This window comes from Heterocephalus glaber, unplaced genomic scaffold (assembly GCF_053883595.1).
Source record: "Heterocephalus glaber isolate CG9 unplaced genomic scaffold, H.glaber_assembly_v1.0 deba00000347, whole genome shotgun sequence".
NCBI lineage: Eukaryota > Metazoa > Chordata > Mammalia > Rodentia > Bathyergidae > Heterocephalus > Heterocephalus glaber.
The window spans coordinates 50,740,388-50,757,179 of NW_028258143.1; the positions used below are offsets into that span (position 1 = coordinate 50,740,388).

The window sequence follows — 16,792 nt, forward strand, 5'->3', positions numbered from 1 at the left end:
AGTTGTGAATATAAGAGTTGTTCTGGGTGTGTGTGTGTGTGTGTGTGTGTGTGTGTGTGTGTGTGTGTGTGTGGTTCTAGAATCAAACCCCAGCCCTTTTTTATTTTTGTGACAGGGTCTCCCAAAGTTGCCCAGGCTGGGCTTAAACTTGGTGCCCTCCTGCCTCAGTTTCCCTGTGTGCTAGGATGACAGTGTGCCACCATGCCCAGCCTTCAATTTTTTTATGTTGATTATTAATATTACTCTTTTAGGGATATAGGATGCTCATGCTAAAAATAGTTAATACTGTTTTTATTTATTAGGGAATATACTTTCTATATATCCACAGAATAAAGACAATGACACTCTTAAGGATCTACTGAAAGCAAATGTTGAAAAGCCTGTAAAAATGCTCATTTATAGCAGCAAAACCCTGGAGTTGCGAGAGACATCAGTCACACCCAGCAACATGTGGGGTGGCCAGGGATTGTTGGGCGTGAGCATTCGTTTCTGCAGCTTTGATGGGGCAAATGAAAACGTTTGGCATGTGCTGGTAGGTGTGGACCAGGAACAGTTACTTGCATAGTAAGAAGCAGCACGGGAAGAGGCTGCAGCAGTGCTCATCTCTGGGTTGGGGATATTGTAAGGAGACTATTGTTAAAAATCAGCATTCATTGCTTGTTAATAATGAATTAACTTTTTTAAAAACCTTGATAAGAGAAGCAGATATAGAAGTCTAAGAATTCCTTTTCTAATGCTTTGTCCATTAGAAAAAGATTAAAGCAAATAGCTACAGAAATATTTTAAGTATTATATATTACATGGTTTTTATGCTTAGAAGTTTTAAATACATATATTCTCTTCTTTCTTACATCTGACATTATCTCTTACAAGACAGAAATTTAGGGATGTTTTTTAAATCACTGTAATTAAGAACTGTGACTGTAAAACTTGGAAGAGTAGATAGATACAGATATAGATATCCATATGTATGTATTTTATTAATTTGGGAGCATGCTTTGATGTCATCCTAGGAAGTGGAATCAAATTCTCCTGCAGCACTGGCGGGTCTTAGACCTCACAGTGATTATATCATTGGAGCAGATACAGTCATGAATGAGGTAATCAGTGTTCATTAATTATTATACAACATTTTCTCCTTGATGGGTTTTTTGTTTTGTTTTGTTTTTTGTGTTTGTTTTTTGGTACCAGGCATCAAACTTAGGACCTTGTGCTTGCAAGGCAGACATGGTGCCACTGAGCTAAATCCCTGGCTGTTTTGTTTGGGTTTTTTTTTGGGGGGGGGGTAGGGGATCGAACTTGTGATCTTGCACTTACGAATCAGGTGGTGGAACCACTGAGCTAAATCCCCGGCCCTTTGAGACAGGGTCTAACTGTGTAGCTCAGGCTGGCTTTGAACTCACTTATGTAGACCAGGCTGGCTTCAAACTCACAGCAATCCTCCTGCCTCAGTCTGCAGAGTTCTGGAATTACAGGCATCTGCCACCATGCTAGCTTTCTCATTGATGTTTAAATTCAGGAGGATATTTGCATGCTTTGCATTAAGAGTTGAAATCTTGGTTTTTGCTCATCAAGGTAGCTTAGATTTTGTGTTAAATGAAACTTCTGGGACGTATTTTATTGGGTATGGCTGTGAGAAAAACCACATACTGTGTGGCGTTTATACAAATTTTGTGTGTGATATACAGAAATCTCTTAGACACCTCAAGACTAAATCAAATCCTCATTTTGGTCATTGATTTCATTTTCTCTTTTTTTCTTTTTAAGGTGACAAAATTATCTCAGTTGTTAGATCTTTTTCCTCCTCTGTTAGCTAGTGGGAGTATACATTATTAAGTCGAAACTGAGAGGAAAATAAGGTACTCAGATTTTAATAATGGAAAATAAACCAAAACTTGGGGTGAAAGAGTCTGAGAATGTCAGCTGGGCCTCTTAGAATGAAGCTAAGGGCCTTGCAACTGGTGACCTTGTTTGAATTAATACACTGTATTGTGTATTTAAACCTCATGTGGAAAATTCATCTGGGGAAGGGTCCAGGGCCCAGAACCCATATTTCTCAAAGATGTTGCCCAGGTGATACTGATACTAGCCAGGTTTTCGATCCACCATTCTGAAGTACGGTACCTTAAAAACACTTTTGTCCTCTGATGCTCTTGTAGTCTGAAGATCTGTTCAGCCTTATCGAAACCCATGAAGCAAAGCCACTGAAGCTTTATGTGTATAACACAGACACCGATAACTGTCGAGAAGTGATTATTACGCCAAATTCTGCATGGGGTGGAGAAGGCAGGTACGGTGGTTATTTTCATACTAAGTTGTGAGTGCTTAACTTACCAGTCAGATGTGAACATTGATTACTTTTGCCATGAAATATTATTTATTTATTATAATACTTTTCTTGAAAAAAAGAATTGACCTATAATACTAAAATCAGTAGTTGGGGGAGCAGTACTGGGTATGGAACCCAAGCACTTTCTACCACTGAGCCACACCCCCAGCCCTTTTAATTGATCTTAGGGTCTCACTAAGTTGCCTAGGCAGACATTAAAACTTAGGATGTTCCTGCCCCAGCCTCCTGAGTAGCTAGAATTATAGGCATGTGCTTCCATACTTAGAAACCTAATTGTAGAAAGTCTTAAATACCATGGTTAGGTATTTAGACATACTTTGAGGCTATATTATATTCTGAGTATATCAGTAGGCGCTCTGGTAACAAACAAACCAGCTGTCACTATCTTAAGTAGACAAAAACTTGTTGATGTGGGTTAGCTCATATAGTTAAGGAGACAGCTAAAGAACCAGATGTGGAAAGAGCAGGACTAGAATACCTCTAGGAATTTAGATAAGAAGAGCTAATTGACAATTCTGTCAACATTCTACAGAAGGGATGAAGCCATTTTTTTGGTTTTCTGTTCCTTTTAAGATTTGCAGTCCTGGTCAAGAAAAGTTGACTGGCCTGGCTTCATCCACAAGCTGCTCCCTTGAGCAGGGCAGTCACCTTGATTGACAGTCCCACCAGTACTGCACACAGTGACAGAGAAGTAACTCCCCAAAGGGAAGAAGGAAAAGGGAATGTGAAGAAGCAGTATGATCACATCGTTTTAGAAAAATGCTTCTGGTAGCAATAGAGGATGAATTAGAAGAAATCTGGATTAAATATGCATGACTGCTTTGTGTCGCATTCTGAAATAGAACTATGGGATGTGTAGATGATATCATGGAAAAGTGCTTAGAGCTCCTCAGTGGACAGTTGTGTGTCACTCATTCTGCAAATGATTAAGTGTCAGTCATGTGCCAGGAATTGCTTAGTCAGTAAATGAACAAGGTCTCTGCCCTTACTGGCCTTAGCATTTTATTGAAGGAAATAGACAGTAAACAAATAAATATGCAGTGTGTTAAGTAGTGATAAATGTTTACAGAGAAATGGAAGTAAGGGTAGTGTCCATGTTAGAGAGAAACATGCTGTATTAAATAAGGCAGACAGTAGAGACCTAATAACATAGCATTATTTGAAAGAATGGATATATATGTGTTTGTTTATTTCAAAACCTCAAATGTAAACTGTAATTGGTAATAATACCTTTAAGAAAAAATGTTTTTATAGCCTAGGATGTGGCATTGGATATGGTTATCTGCATCGAATACCTACACGCCCATTTGAAGAAGGAAAGAAAATTTCTCTTCCAGGACAAATGACTGGTACACCTGTTACTCCTCTTAAAGATGGGTTTACAGAGGTAAGATTACTACCTGATGGTTTCCACCAAAACAAGTCAAATGTGTTGGTGCATACAGGGGTAGAAACAGATAGGGCAGATGAGATGAATTAAATATTGATCATCATGTTGAGTTTGAGTTTTCTGGAAGACATCTGGGTGGAGTTTAGATATGTGAACCTGGATTTTAGGAAAGAGCAGAGGGGAAGTGACACAAACTTGGAAATCCTGAGCAGAGAGGTTAATTTGAATGTTGATAAAAATTGTCAAGCCCTTGGGCCTGTGTGGGTTTGAGGACCAAGCTTGGATCTTGAAAACCTAGATGGGCAGTGAAAGATGCAGTAAAGTACCTCAGGAGAAGGTCAGAAGGAGATGACACCTGAAGAAAAGGATCAGGTGCTGCAGGGAAGTCAGGTGACCGGAGTAGAAAGATGTCCTCAGCAAGAGCCATTCCAGAGACTTGATGGGCAGCTAACACCAAATGGCAGGTGACATAATGTATAGAGGGTGTAAGGGGAGGGTAGCAGTGCTCAATTCTCTGGGAGACTTCATGGGGAAGTGAGGAGAGCCCGATGTTTGTGTAGGCCTCCAGGGTGTTAACGTGTTCCTGTAGCAGCATCCCAGGACAGTTATCTCTTGTCTGCACGGCTAGATAAGAAAACATGATAAAAACCCAAAAAGAAAATGTAAAGGTGAGCCTGTTGCCACTGTCATTTTTGGCACACAATTTGGCCATCCCCAACACTGAGGAAGTGAAGCTACCGAAAGCTTCACAGCTCCTCACTCCCCACCCTCACCGTGGGTGTAGGTCCAGAGCCAGTGTAATGACCGCTCCAACTCCGCCTCTGGCTCTCTTGCCCCTACTCAGTGCACTCTGCCCTGGTGAGCCTCTGAGGGTTGATTGAGAAGACTGGAGGGTAGAATGGCAGCTAGGGAAAGGCGCAAAATATGAGCTGTTGGAACACAGCCAAGGGCACTAAAGCTGGCAGCAATTGGAGTATACAGAAGTGACACCACCATCCATAGAGTTCACAGACTCCACTCCCAGAACAGTTATTCACGGATGAGAAAAGAGCTAATGAATCCAAGAGGTTAGAAATCCTATGAATTTTTAAGAAATGTATCATGATATTAAGACTTTCAGCTGATTTCTTCCATGAACAATGAAAAGGGGTTTTTTGGGGTTTTGTTTTGTTTTGTTTTGTTTGTTTTGTTTTGTTTTAAGCAACTGGTTGAGAATTCAGAAAGGGAAGCAGTGGTGTTTAAGGGTTGAAACAGAATGATCTGTGGATGACTAGGAAGGAGGAGAGAGTAGACTGTCCTGCTATGAGCATATATAACCAGGCCTAGCAGCCGTGTCCAAAGCAGGAAAGTGATGGGACAGAGGGCTGTTTCCAGTGCATAGTTCCCGGATGTGTGTCAACATTAGCAAGCAGTGCCTGGGGTAGAAGTGCCGGGGGAAACCTTGGACAGCTAGTATACGATCCAAGTATGGATGTGAAGGACAGGTAAGAGCCATGATTTATATACTCTTTTAATGAATTAAATGATTTCCTGTTTCTCCCCTTTTTCTGGAAGGTCCAGCTGTCCTCAGTCAATCCCCCATCTTTGTCACCACCGGAAACTACAGGAATTGAACAGGGTCTGTCTGGACTTTCTATCAGCCCAACTCCACCAGCTGTCAGTAATGTTCTCAATACAGGTAGGCAGAAATATTTACTCTGTTTCCAAGCTCTTTTGTCTTACATGACATTCTTGTATGGAATTTTATAAAGGAGTGCCAGTGTGCCTTGAAAGCTGTAAATACTCTCTGCATTGACAGACGGGACCTATGTGAAACCTGGTACTAAAACACTATGCTCATACACACAGGTCAGCATTTAAACCTGTTCTCTGCATAACTTAGACCCAGGCTTCTCTCAGACTGGACAGCTTACAGAGTTAGGCCTCTGCCTCTCATTTCTCTAACAGCTCTAAGTGCCTGTTTCCTTGGTAGGAGGCACAGGGGTTGCAGAAGTAAGCAGGATACTGTTCCATTCTTAGGGGTTCAGCTTACTCAGGGCACATATTCCCAGTTCTCTCCTTTATTCTGTGTTCTTCCCGATGTCCTTTTTGTTGGTTTTCATTCTTTTTATTTTAGTTTAGTTTTTGTTTGTTTGATTGTTTATTTTGTTCTTTTGAGACAGGGTCTTGCTAGACAATTCAGTCTGGCCTTGAACTCACTATGTAGCCCAGGCTGACCTCTAACTCTCAGGGATCCTCCTGCCTTAGCCTCCTGAGTGCTGGGATTACAAGTGTGCACCACCTCGCCCGACTATTTTCATTCTTTGTAAAATAGCTCTATGGAGATAGAATTCCTATCATTTACCCATTTAAAGTATACAGTTCAGTGTTTTTTAGTGTATTTGCAGAGTTGTACAATCAGTACCTCAATCCCGTCAATTTTGGATGATTTCATTGTACCCAAAGAAACTACCCAGCTTCAGTCACTGCTCACTTTTCCCCAGCCTCCCAGAGCCAGGCAACTGCTGATCAGCTCTCTGTCTATGGATTTGCCCAGTCTGGGCACGTACCAAAATATGAGGTCTTTTGACCTGTTGACTTCACTTAGCATGCTTTCAAGGCTCACTGACGGCATAGCATATATTAACAGTTCATTTTTATTGCTAAGCAACGTTCCATTATCTGGTTGTACCATGTTTTTTTTATCTCTTCTTCAGTTGATGGATATTTAAGATGTATTCTACTTTTGGGTTTTTATGAATAACACTACCATGAACGTTTGTGTACAAGTTTTTATATTGACATGTTTTCATTATATACCCGGGAGCGAAATTATTAAGTCTTGATACAGTTCTTAACTTAGTATGTTGGTGAATTTTATTTTTCCATTTTTCTAATTTCCTGTTTTCTGGTTTTCATTCTTCATAATACCAAGAATATATATCAGGTAATCAACAAATGATGAGTGAATGAATGAAATACCAACATATTTTAGCTAGTTAACTCATATACTGTGAAGTATATGTAATTTTTTTGTTTGATTGGGTTTTTTTTTTTTTTTGTCTTTTGAGACAGGGTCTCTGTGTAGTTCAGTTCAGGCTGGCCTTGAACTCACAGAGATCCTCTCACCTTAGCCTCCCGCATGTGGGGTTATAGGTGTGTGCCACCATGCCCAGAAATTTGAGCTCTTTTATATATTTGTGCTCATGCTGGGCATTTTTTCTAGATAAAATTTAAAATTTCAAACATACACGGCAGTGAAGGAAGAGTGTAATGAAGCCCCATGACCCACCTCACCAGTCATCAGAACTACCCCTTCTTTGCTGGTTTCTTGCCCAGCTTTATTGAGGTATACTGTATTTTGTGTACCATGAAATTAACTCACTGCAAGTGTACAACTCAGTGATCTTTAGTGACTTTTAGTAATTTTATAGAGCTGTGTCATTACCACAATCTAGTTTTAAAACACCTCCTAAATGAAATCAAATATTAATATCAGTAATCATAGACACCATTGGAAGGGCTCTTAGAGTTTATTTCATTCAAGCAGTCCTTTTATGATATAAAGGTGTTTTTATTACATCCCATCAGATGGACTTTTACTTTATTCCTGAAAAGACTTGGTAAAGGTGGGCTGCAGTACTTCCCAAGGCAACAGGCCATCCTGTGGTGGAATAATTTTTACCTATTTTAGAATAAGAGTGTTGCAGATGCCATATGATAATAGCTCTTTTGATGATAAGACCAAGCTGACATCTCCTGTTTCTATGTGACGTTTTTAATCTTCCTTCATTACACTGTAGTTACACTTGTATCCTCTTACCCACAATGCACTGAGAACCCTGGCATTTACACTGCCATGGAATGGCTTCTTGAATATTAAAGACTGAAAGGCAAACAAAGCAGTAACTGCTCACGGGAGACTGAAAGAAATTGACATCTTCACTTTTGAGTAAATCAATCTTAAAAGACTACAGTGTTCTAGCATCATGACATGAGAAACAACTTTTTGTTAGACATTTATTCTTCCGTCCTCACTTTTAATTATAGTACATTGCTTGCAGAGTAGCCCAAGCAATAACTGTAGAGATACAGTGAGTGGTGTTTGCTTTTTAAACTTCTTTGTAGATTTGAAAGGTTTTGATTATTAAATTTTTTTAAAATAAAGATATATTTGGAAATAGCATTAATCATTGTGACCTTTTTGGTACCCCTTCACACTTTCTGTCCCCTCTTTGTCCTTGATTTTTCTTCAGAGGATGTATTTTACATGCTATATATTTTACTTATTTGATAATCCATCTTCTTTCCTTTCCTGCCCCTCATTAGAATGTAAATTTCATGAAGGCAGTGATTTCTGTTCCTTCAAGGTATAAAGAACTTCAGTTCTAGTACAATGTCTAATATATAATAGGTGCCCCCCAAAAAACTTGGAATAATACATCAACCATCCATCCCACTTTTTTGAAAATCTGACAAAAGCCAAGAACTCTCAAAAGTAGAGAGACACTCAGAAAATGTTGAGTATCAGCCAGGCATGGTGGCAAACACCTATAATCCCAGCACTTGAGGAGGGTGAAGCAAGAGGATCACATGTTCCAGCCCAGCCTAGGCAATATAGCAATTTAGTGAGAACTTGTCTCAAAGTAATAAGATAGTGAAAGCACTAAGGATGTAACTCAGTGCAATCCCCAGTACAACCAAGAAAAAAGAAAAGTTGTGTATAGTTTTAGGAGCTTTGGATTTATTCTGATATTTGAAATACATCAGGCACAGTTTTTTTTCTGCTACCATATTTAAGCAGATCTTTAAGAGATCTGTAAGGGTATGATAAGGTTTGAACTCCTTTACCTGAAATGCTTGAGACAGGAAGTGTTTATTTGGCCCTGTAAACCTGGAGTTGCTGGGGACCATGTGTTTCTGCTTTTAAGGAAATAGCATAATGAGATATCTTGGGAGCAGAATCGGAACCTAAACGTGAAATGCATCTGTGTTTCATATACACTGTATAGACATAGCCTAAGGGAATTTTATACAGTATTTTCAGTGCACCTGTGTTTTGACTGCCACTCATCACATTAGGTCAGGTGTGGAATTTTCTACTTATTTTCAACCTTGGGAGCATCTCAGATTTTGGGGTTTTCAGATTAAGGTTGCTTGCCTTGTATTACTATTGTTTTGACATCAGAAAACCTTCCAGTTGAGTAGGCAGTAAACTTGATAGATAGCTGTTTTATCAGGTGGTGTCCTGAGGGTCACTGGTATATGGAGAATGTAACCAACCTCCTCTCACCACCATCATGCAGATGGGGATGTGTTAGACTGCACAGGAGTATTGTCGAACCCAGGGCCAAAGGGAACAGACTCAGGAGCGTCATGCTATCCATGCTAGAGGTCCATGTGCTCTTGTCTTCCTCAGGTATCTAGGTCATTGTCTTCTTTCACAGCGCAGCTCTCACTGCTTCACCGAGTGGAGGGTTCCCCAGCAAGCCTGGGTTTACAGGGCCCCTTAGTTCAGGAGCCCGGTAGAGTGGCTAGAATCTTTGTATCCCATTTCCAAATTTCTAAGACAGTTTCCTAATCCAGACCCACTTAAATGGGGTGCAAGCCTCTTGTCAGGTGAATTTAGCCTGGGGGGGCAGGGTTGCCCAGTCTCCCTGCCCTTTTCTTTTGTCTTGTTTGTTTGTTTTGTTTTGTTAGATGAGATCTCACTGTGAGTGCAGGCTGGCCTGGTCCCACCCCCCTAACCAGGCTGTGGATAAGGTCCTTGCTGTGGCAGAGAAGGTGGATCGCTCTGGTGCATATCCAGACTGGTGCATATACAGAAATGTGGCCAGAAGTGGGAACCAAAGCAGACCTGGCCACTGTGGCGGGAGCGGCTGAAGAGTGTCCTGTTAGTCTGTTCCATGATGGCTGCACATGTTAGAAATTTTTTTTAAATATTGTGCTTTTATTTAAGGTGTACCAACAGTGCCGTTGTTGCCACCACAAGTAAACCAATCCCTCGCCTCTGTGCCACCAGTGAATCCAGCCACTACATTACCAGGTAAGCAGCAGAGCATACAGATGTGTGTCATGATAATGTTTGCATCTGAAAATGTCTCAGACACCTAAGTAGTGACTGTTTATGTCTTTTAATCATCAGAGAAACAGAGATGTTAACTAGCAGCTAGTTAGCGGCAGCCTAGGGCTCCTGTCCCAGCTCCTGTGCGGCACAACCCCTATCCCCATTCCCACAAGGCTGCCCGAACCAGGAATAAGGAGTAAGCAAAAGTCAGCCTCCTTAGTTGGAACTTTTTGATTGTTGTTCACTAAATATCCTGGAAGAAAATGTTCCTTAGTTGGGTCTACAGTAGCTGTAACGTTAAAGTTTTGTATATTTCTCTTAATTGTTCCCAGTGAAAACCAAGTCTCTTCATATAGTTGACAACAAACAAATATTATTTCAGTGATTAAGCATATTTTCACAGCAAGGCCCTTTAATTGTACGGCTAAAGATGTAGTCACTCGGGGATGTTGAGCCATGAACCAAGCATACACACACGTTGGCAGAATGGCAAAACTGGTGTAGCATAGTGAGTGCTACATGTGGGGAACTGGCATGATGGGTGTGTGTGGGGATTCTTGGCACCACTTTTGCAGCTGTTAAGTCTGAAGTTATTCCAGAATCAAAAAGAAAGCTATAGAGGCCACCAACCTCAGCCATCAAAGAAAAATTCAGTTCCGTTTACCACTGTAATTGCTGAAATAAATCAGCCTTTTCTCTCAGGCACTTAGGGCCACCATCATTCTTGTTCCTGAGTTTAAGAGTATTTGTTACTATTTTAATCTTCACCCTTTAGCCATCTAATCACTTAGGCATAGGAACATATTTCAGTTGAGTGAGATTTTGCGCTGTTAATGCTGTTATGGTACAAAACTGCCACTCATGAAGAAACCTGGTGTTACACTTTGAAGTAGGTGGCATGTTTCTCAATACACAGGACTTATTTATTTCCTCCCCCAGGTGAAGTGGTTTCTCTTTTGCTCTTTTCTGCCCCTGCTCAGGTCTGATGCCTTTGCCTGCAGGACTGCCTGACCTCCCCGGCCTCCCCAACCTCAACCTCCCCACGCCGCACCTCATGCCAGGGCTTGGCTTACCAGAGCTCGGGAGCACAGGTATGGTGCCCATCTGCCCCTGCAGGAAAAGCTGTAATCAGGAAAGCCAGTCCTATAGTTCAGTTTTTATCTGGAAAGGGCAAGTCCGTGTAGCACATTTCAGCCACTTCAGGTAAATGTTAATCTTTTTATTTAAAAAGCTTAAAAATGAAGAGGAGGAAAGAATATCTTTGTGATTCTCCTCTGTCTCCTCCCTCCGTCTTCTCTCCCTGCACCCTGACAACTCAAGCACCAGGAAGGCCAGTTGAGAGAGCAGAGAGCAGCGGCAAGCGTTGCCACAGTGAGTTGGCACAGTGAAGTGGGGCACGGTTTGCCTAGTAGGCATGAATGAATCCCTGTAGTTCTCTTGGTGTTCCGGGTAGCTGCCAGCAGGGCAGCAATGGTGCCCGTGTTGCTCAGCCCAGGCCAGAGACTTGGGCTGTGAATCAGTCATCCTTGCTCAGCCAGCTGAGCTTATTATTTGATAAATAGTCCCCATCATGAAAAGTGTTTTCATAAATAAAACACTATGAGAGATTTTAGCTGCAAAGAGGGGAGAGAGCAGATGTGCAGAGTGTGCTCCCTTCGATTTTTGCAGCGATGAAGATGAAGCAGCTTTGCCTCCCAAACCTGCTGTCAGAATCATGGATTACAAAGTGGGCTGTGCTGTCTGAGGTGGCCCAAGAGTGATGCTAGCATGAGACCCTCTGCACCCAGTGGTCGCTGTCACGGTGGCACTTCTATCTGGATTGTAACTGTCCATCATGTAACACCATACGTACATGTTCACTAACTCAGTTTCCAGCACTGAGGAAGTCCTAGGAAGCTCAGACTACTACCACTTACTGTGATGGCACTCAGTCTTTCTTACCTTTTGAGCTCTGTGTTCTTAATTCTTCCTCTTCCCTTTCTCCAAATTCAGCAGGCTCTAAGAGCCTGGTTTCTCTAGGCAGCGGTTGCCTGAATGTTTGTTTACAGCCTGCTTTCTTCGTTGATGTACTGCTGTCCTTTCTGCATTGTGAAATCATCAGAATAAGCCCACCAAGGGTAGTACACATAGTCATGGATCCCAGGGCCTCCCCAGATACTGTACCTGTGGCTGGGCTGCGTGAGGGCTGCTCCCACGCCCTCCTTCCACAGCCCTCCCTGGATTGGCCATGCACGTGCCTTCTGGTCCCGGCCAGGGCAGCCAGAGGTCAGCAGCTTGTCTGGGAAAGTGGGAGCCCTCCTGCCCCATGCCCAGTGTGGCTTTGGCTGCCAGGTGAGCAGCTGTCCATGTAGTCTGGGAGGACCTGTTCTCCCCTGAGCCTGTCTCCCTTGGTTCTAAGCGAGTCACAGGGAGCCTCAATGCCTGGGAACCTTTGCTATAGCTGGCTGCTATCACAGGATACATATTTAACTGCTGCGGCCTCCAGCTAGAGATGAGCAAAGGTTGTGATTTGTGTCCTGTCCTTAGCTCCGGTATCCTTAATGAGACACAGATAGTCTTTTGGCTGTGACACATAGCAACTGCTCTTTAGTGTGGGGAGGATGTATGACCTGTGCTGTTTCTGTCCTAGGTTTGCCACCTCTTCCTGCCTTGCCTCCTCGAAACTTAACTGGCATCGCACCTATCCCCATGCCAGCCGAGTTCCTGTCATCATTCCCCTTGGTTCCAGACGGCTCTTCTGCAGCCAGCTCGGGGGAACTGCTGTCTTCCCTCCCGCCTGCCGGCAGCCTGCCTTCCAACCCCGTCATGACTACTGCAAGGGCAGACGAGGCCACAGCACTCACTGTGGACGTGGCGTCCCCTGCTCCCAAGGCCCCCACCACTGTGGAGGACAGAGTGGGGGACTCCGCCCCAGCCAGCGAGAGGCCTGTGTCTGCCGTCACAGATGGGAATGCATCTGAGTCACCTTAACTTTGAACCGTTCTTCAGAACCGGCGTGGTGTCTTTATTTAACCACGGAAGCTGTCTGGAAATGCAAACTATCATTAATTTCATACTAGTTTGTACCGTATCTGTAGGCATCGTGTAAATAATTCTAAGGAGAAAATAAGCAAAATGATGTGGGTTTGTATCCTGCCAAGTTGGGGTGGGGTCCACCACAAGGAAGGAAACATCAGAAAGTGCTTGTATTTCAAACAACCAAAAAATTGGAAGGGTGGCTTGTCACCAGGCACCCACTGCCATTCTGGGGTGTGCGTCTTTGGGAAAAGAGGTGCCAGGGGGTCCGCTAGGTTCCCTGTGCCCTGCTGCTCCTTCTGTACAAAAATGAAATACTTCACGCCTAGTGCTCACACGCAACATTTCTTGGAGTTTGTAAACCGTTCGCAAAAGTGCACACCACTAAACTGTAAAAGGAAAGATGCTTTACTTTTGGTCTCTGTGAGTCACATCTCTATTAAGGTTTACACAGAAATTTTAATTGAAGATGTTTGTTAAAGTTACATGGTGTGCACTATTCATTGAACATCTTTTTATTCAGCCTATACACATCCTTGTTTTGGATCACTCAGACAACATTTTGTAACTGCTGCTGTTGCTTTATACGTCCACCATTCAGATGGCATTTAAAGAAAAATAAAGGAAATGTTCCACAGTTTTAAAGAAGAAGGTGGCACTTGTAGCTACTTAGAATACAGGTAGACTGAGAAAGCAGAGATACAGCAATAAATAACAGTAATTTTAGTTTCCTTCTTGTGTTACATTTAAATTACAGCCCAGTTGCCACGTGCACACTCGTTCTCCAGTATGTCCATGTCTTTATGTTTGGTTTTTCTAGGATGGTGAGTTAACTAAAATTGATTTATTAAATGATGGTAAATGCACATTATATCCCTTTTTGAAGTAAGATGAAAGTAGTTCGCTGGTTATTGACCTGGTACTGATAGGCCTTCACTGAGGGGACAGCACACGGCCTTCCTCTCCCACCACCCAGCTGGAAGCTGGTGACCAGCACCTCTTTCTCAGAGTCCAGCACTGGCCGGTTTTTAGGCTTCGTCCACCACTGGAGCCAAATATGTGCTTAAAGCTGAGTGGTCAAAAAAGACCGCAGCTCAATAAACACATCTTCTGTTTTCGTGATAAATATTTTTAGAATATTTGTTTCAGTTAACCATCATATTTTTACAAAGGAGCTTGTAACAGGTAAGGAAAATATTTGCAAGCACATTTTAAATGTTAGCACTTCTTTACTTTCCAGGACAGGGAAAATTGAGAAAGTTAATACTTTCCATAAGATCCTTATTAGAAAGCAAGTGAGTGATTTTCAAGCTTTACAAAATGATTTAACAGCAGTTGCTCCGATGCAGAGGTTCTTAGCTCTTAAAGGTCACGGTTCTCCTTTGAGAATGTTGCCGCCTGGACCATCTTCCTAGGAGAGGACAGCAGCGTGTGTGAAGCACACAGCTCTGGGGACAGGGATTGGCACCCAGCCACGGATCTGCACAGACCTGCCCTGCATCTGCTCTCTGGCTCTCCCTGACCTGGAAAGCACCTGAGTGCTCTCTGCTTTCTTCTGGGAAACCTTTGGTCTTTTTCTTTTTTGGTGGTGGGAATGGAACCCAGGACTTTGCACATGCTGGGCACATGCTTTACTCTCCACCCCCAACCCCCTTAGTTTTGGACCTTAAAGGTTTTTGTTGAGTACTGGGGATGCTAGGCAAGCAGTTCCAGAAACATAGAAGACATTGGGCCACTCCCTGCGGCCTTGCAGGAGACAGGCCAAGGAGCAGTGCTGGGAACCCAGGAAAAGTGCTCCACAGCAGCCATGCGGGAGGCGCCCGTGCTCAGAAGACCTTGGAAACTGGGCGGGGATGGCAGAGGGTGTTAATTTAGATTGGGGTCAGTTGGATTTGATTCTTAACTTTCAAAGCAATAGTGGTGAGCTGGGGATGTAGCTCAGTGGTGCCTCACCTGCATGGCAAGCACAAGGTCATGAGTTCAAACTCCGGTACCACCAAAAAAACAAACCTCATCAAAGCAATAGTGGTTTAAACAAGAAAGTTGGCTTCTCTCCTGTGTTCAGATGGAATAGTCATCTGAGGCAGACATGGCCCAACACAGTATCATAGACCATGGCCGGGCTTCATCTTGTGGTTCTGCCAGGTGTCACTTCCTCTCCCAAAGTTGGGGTGCACTCAGATGGCAGCGAAAGCCCCAGGTCTTCTGTCCTCCAGCAGGCTCCAGACCAGGGAGCCTGCCCTCCTTCTTAGAGCACTTAGGAGAAGTTTTGCACAGCACCACGGCAGTCGCCCTTCTGGCTATTGGAGCCACATGACCACATCTAGGGGAAGGAGGCTGGGAAATGTGGCCTCTGGCTCCAGGCCACCCCTGGTGCCGTCACTGCAGAGTACAGAGGGGCCAGGCCAGGAGGGACAGTGAGGAGCCACATGGAGCCCCATCGTCTGCCCACGATCTGAGTGAACAAAAGAGGCACTGGGGAGAGAGTAGCAGTCTGAGGTGACGCACCCCATGGAGTTGCTGAGGCAGAGACCGAAAGGTTAGAGGTCAGGCACTTGCTGTCAGGCTGGATCCTGTGTCCTGGCACTTCCACAGGGGAGCCCTGAAGGATTTGTCCGGGGGAGCAAGGGTGTGAGCTTCAGGAGTGACTGGAAACAGCCCTGCCATCACTCAAGGCCACTAAAGGAGCCAGAACTGAATCCATGATAACTTCTTTTCCCTGTTTCCTGCTCTGTGTAATCCATTACTAAACTGCTTACCTTAGAACAGCTACACTTAGCTCATTTCCTGAGAATGCCGAAGACCTAGAAGTGGCTTCCTGGCCTCTCCTTCATGAGGCACCAACAGAAGCCCTGACATGGTCACTCCTAGCTGTCCCAGCCTTGCTGTTCACTTCTGCAGAGTTGGGGAGCCTGAGAGCTGTTGGAGCCACAGCAATGGCCCAGAACATGCAATTCCACCTTGAAGGAACTTAGGCGTGAGGGGAGAATAAGGCAGCTTCATGGGCATCCTGGAAACAGCAGCAAATGAGGCTCCTCATGACGAGAGGGGTTTTGGCTGGATGAGAGGACACTGGCAGCTACAAGGGCTTCTCGGGGCCTGCACTTCAGCAGGTGCAGAAGGGTGTGTCCTGTCCTCAATCTGTTGGCTACAGATACATTTATTTTATTAGAAAATAAAATGCATTTTATTTCAATGATTTGTCGAAAGCTTTTTCGGAGAGTGTACCTGTTTTTATAAGTTTTATTTTGAGACAGGGTCTGGCTATGTAGCCTAGGTTAGATTCGAACTTGGAACCCCCCTGAATCAGCCTTCCAAATGCTAGGTGTTGGGGTTTACATGTAGATGTCCCCCCAAAGCCTCATGCACTCCTAGGCGGGGCTGTTGGGAGGTGATTGAATCACAGGGTGTGATACCCGTCAGTGGATTCCTTTGGATTAGTTCACTGATGAGTTTAGAGCCTGAGGTGACAGGAGGTGGAGTCTGCTTGGAGGAGGTGATCACTCTGCCTGGGCTGATCTCCCTTTGTCCCCTCTGCTTCCTGCTGCCCTGCCATGAGCTGTCCTCCGCCAGGCCCCTCTGCCTTGCCACCAGCCTTGGAGCCAGCCCACTATAGACTGAAACCTCTACAAACTGTGAGCCAAAATAAACCTTTCTTAGAGTTGTAGGTATCAGGTATTGTGTGCCCAGGATTAAAGACATTGGGATTACAAGCATTAGGGTAGGTTAGGTCTTCCCTTAAGCCCTGAAGGTTTTCCCCTTTAGTTAGATTTCAGGCCTGTTTGCAGATGGGTCACCCAATTAGAATATAGTTCTCTGGCCCTTACACTTTTTTTTTTTGGTACTGGGGATTGAACTCAGGACCTTATGCTTGCAAGGCAGGCGGTGGAGCCACTGAACTAAATCCCCGGCTCCCTAGAATTAAGCTGTTGGGTGATTTTTTTTTTCCTTCTTTTGGTACCAGGGATTGAACTCAGGACCTTGTGCTTGC

At 43.8% G+C, this 16,792-nt stretch overlaps 1 protein-coding gene across 6 annotated transcripts in view; it reads left to right on the forward strand.

The window, feature by feature from the left end:
* Gorasp2 (golgi reassembly stacking protein 2) overlaps window positions 1-13,527 on the forward strand; it is a 30,230-nt gene extending 16,703 nt beyond the window's left edge. For 3 of the 6 annotated variants that reach the window (XM_087200182.1, XM_087200200.1, XM_087200188.1), the window contains 9 exons: window positions 329-532; window positions 1,014-1,100; window positions 2,160-2,290; window positions 3,605-3,737; window positions 5,295-5,418; window positions 9,679-9,765; window positions 10,767-10,877; window positions 11,107-11,157; window positions 12,416-13,527. In XM_087200182.1, the coding sequence (XP_087056308.1) occupies window positions 329-532; window positions 1,014-1,100; window positions 2,160-2,290; window positions 3,605-3,737; window positions 5,295-5,418; window positions 9,679-9,765; window positions 10,767-10,877; window positions 11,107-11,157; window positions 12,416-12,756 (1,269 nt within the window). In that variant the 3' untranslated portion in view covers window positions 12,757-13,527. Of the gene's footprint in view, window positions 1-328; window positions 533-1,013; window positions 1,101-2,159; window positions 2,291-3,604; window positions 3,738-5,294; window positions 5,419-9,678; window positions 9,766-10,766; window positions 10,990-11,106; window positions 11,158-12,415 lie in introns of all 6 variants that reach the window. The other 3 variants (XM_004857652.4, XM_004857654.3, XM_021238576.2) reach the window with 2 other exon arrangements.
* Window positions 13,528-16,792: the final 3,265 nt, after the last annotated feature.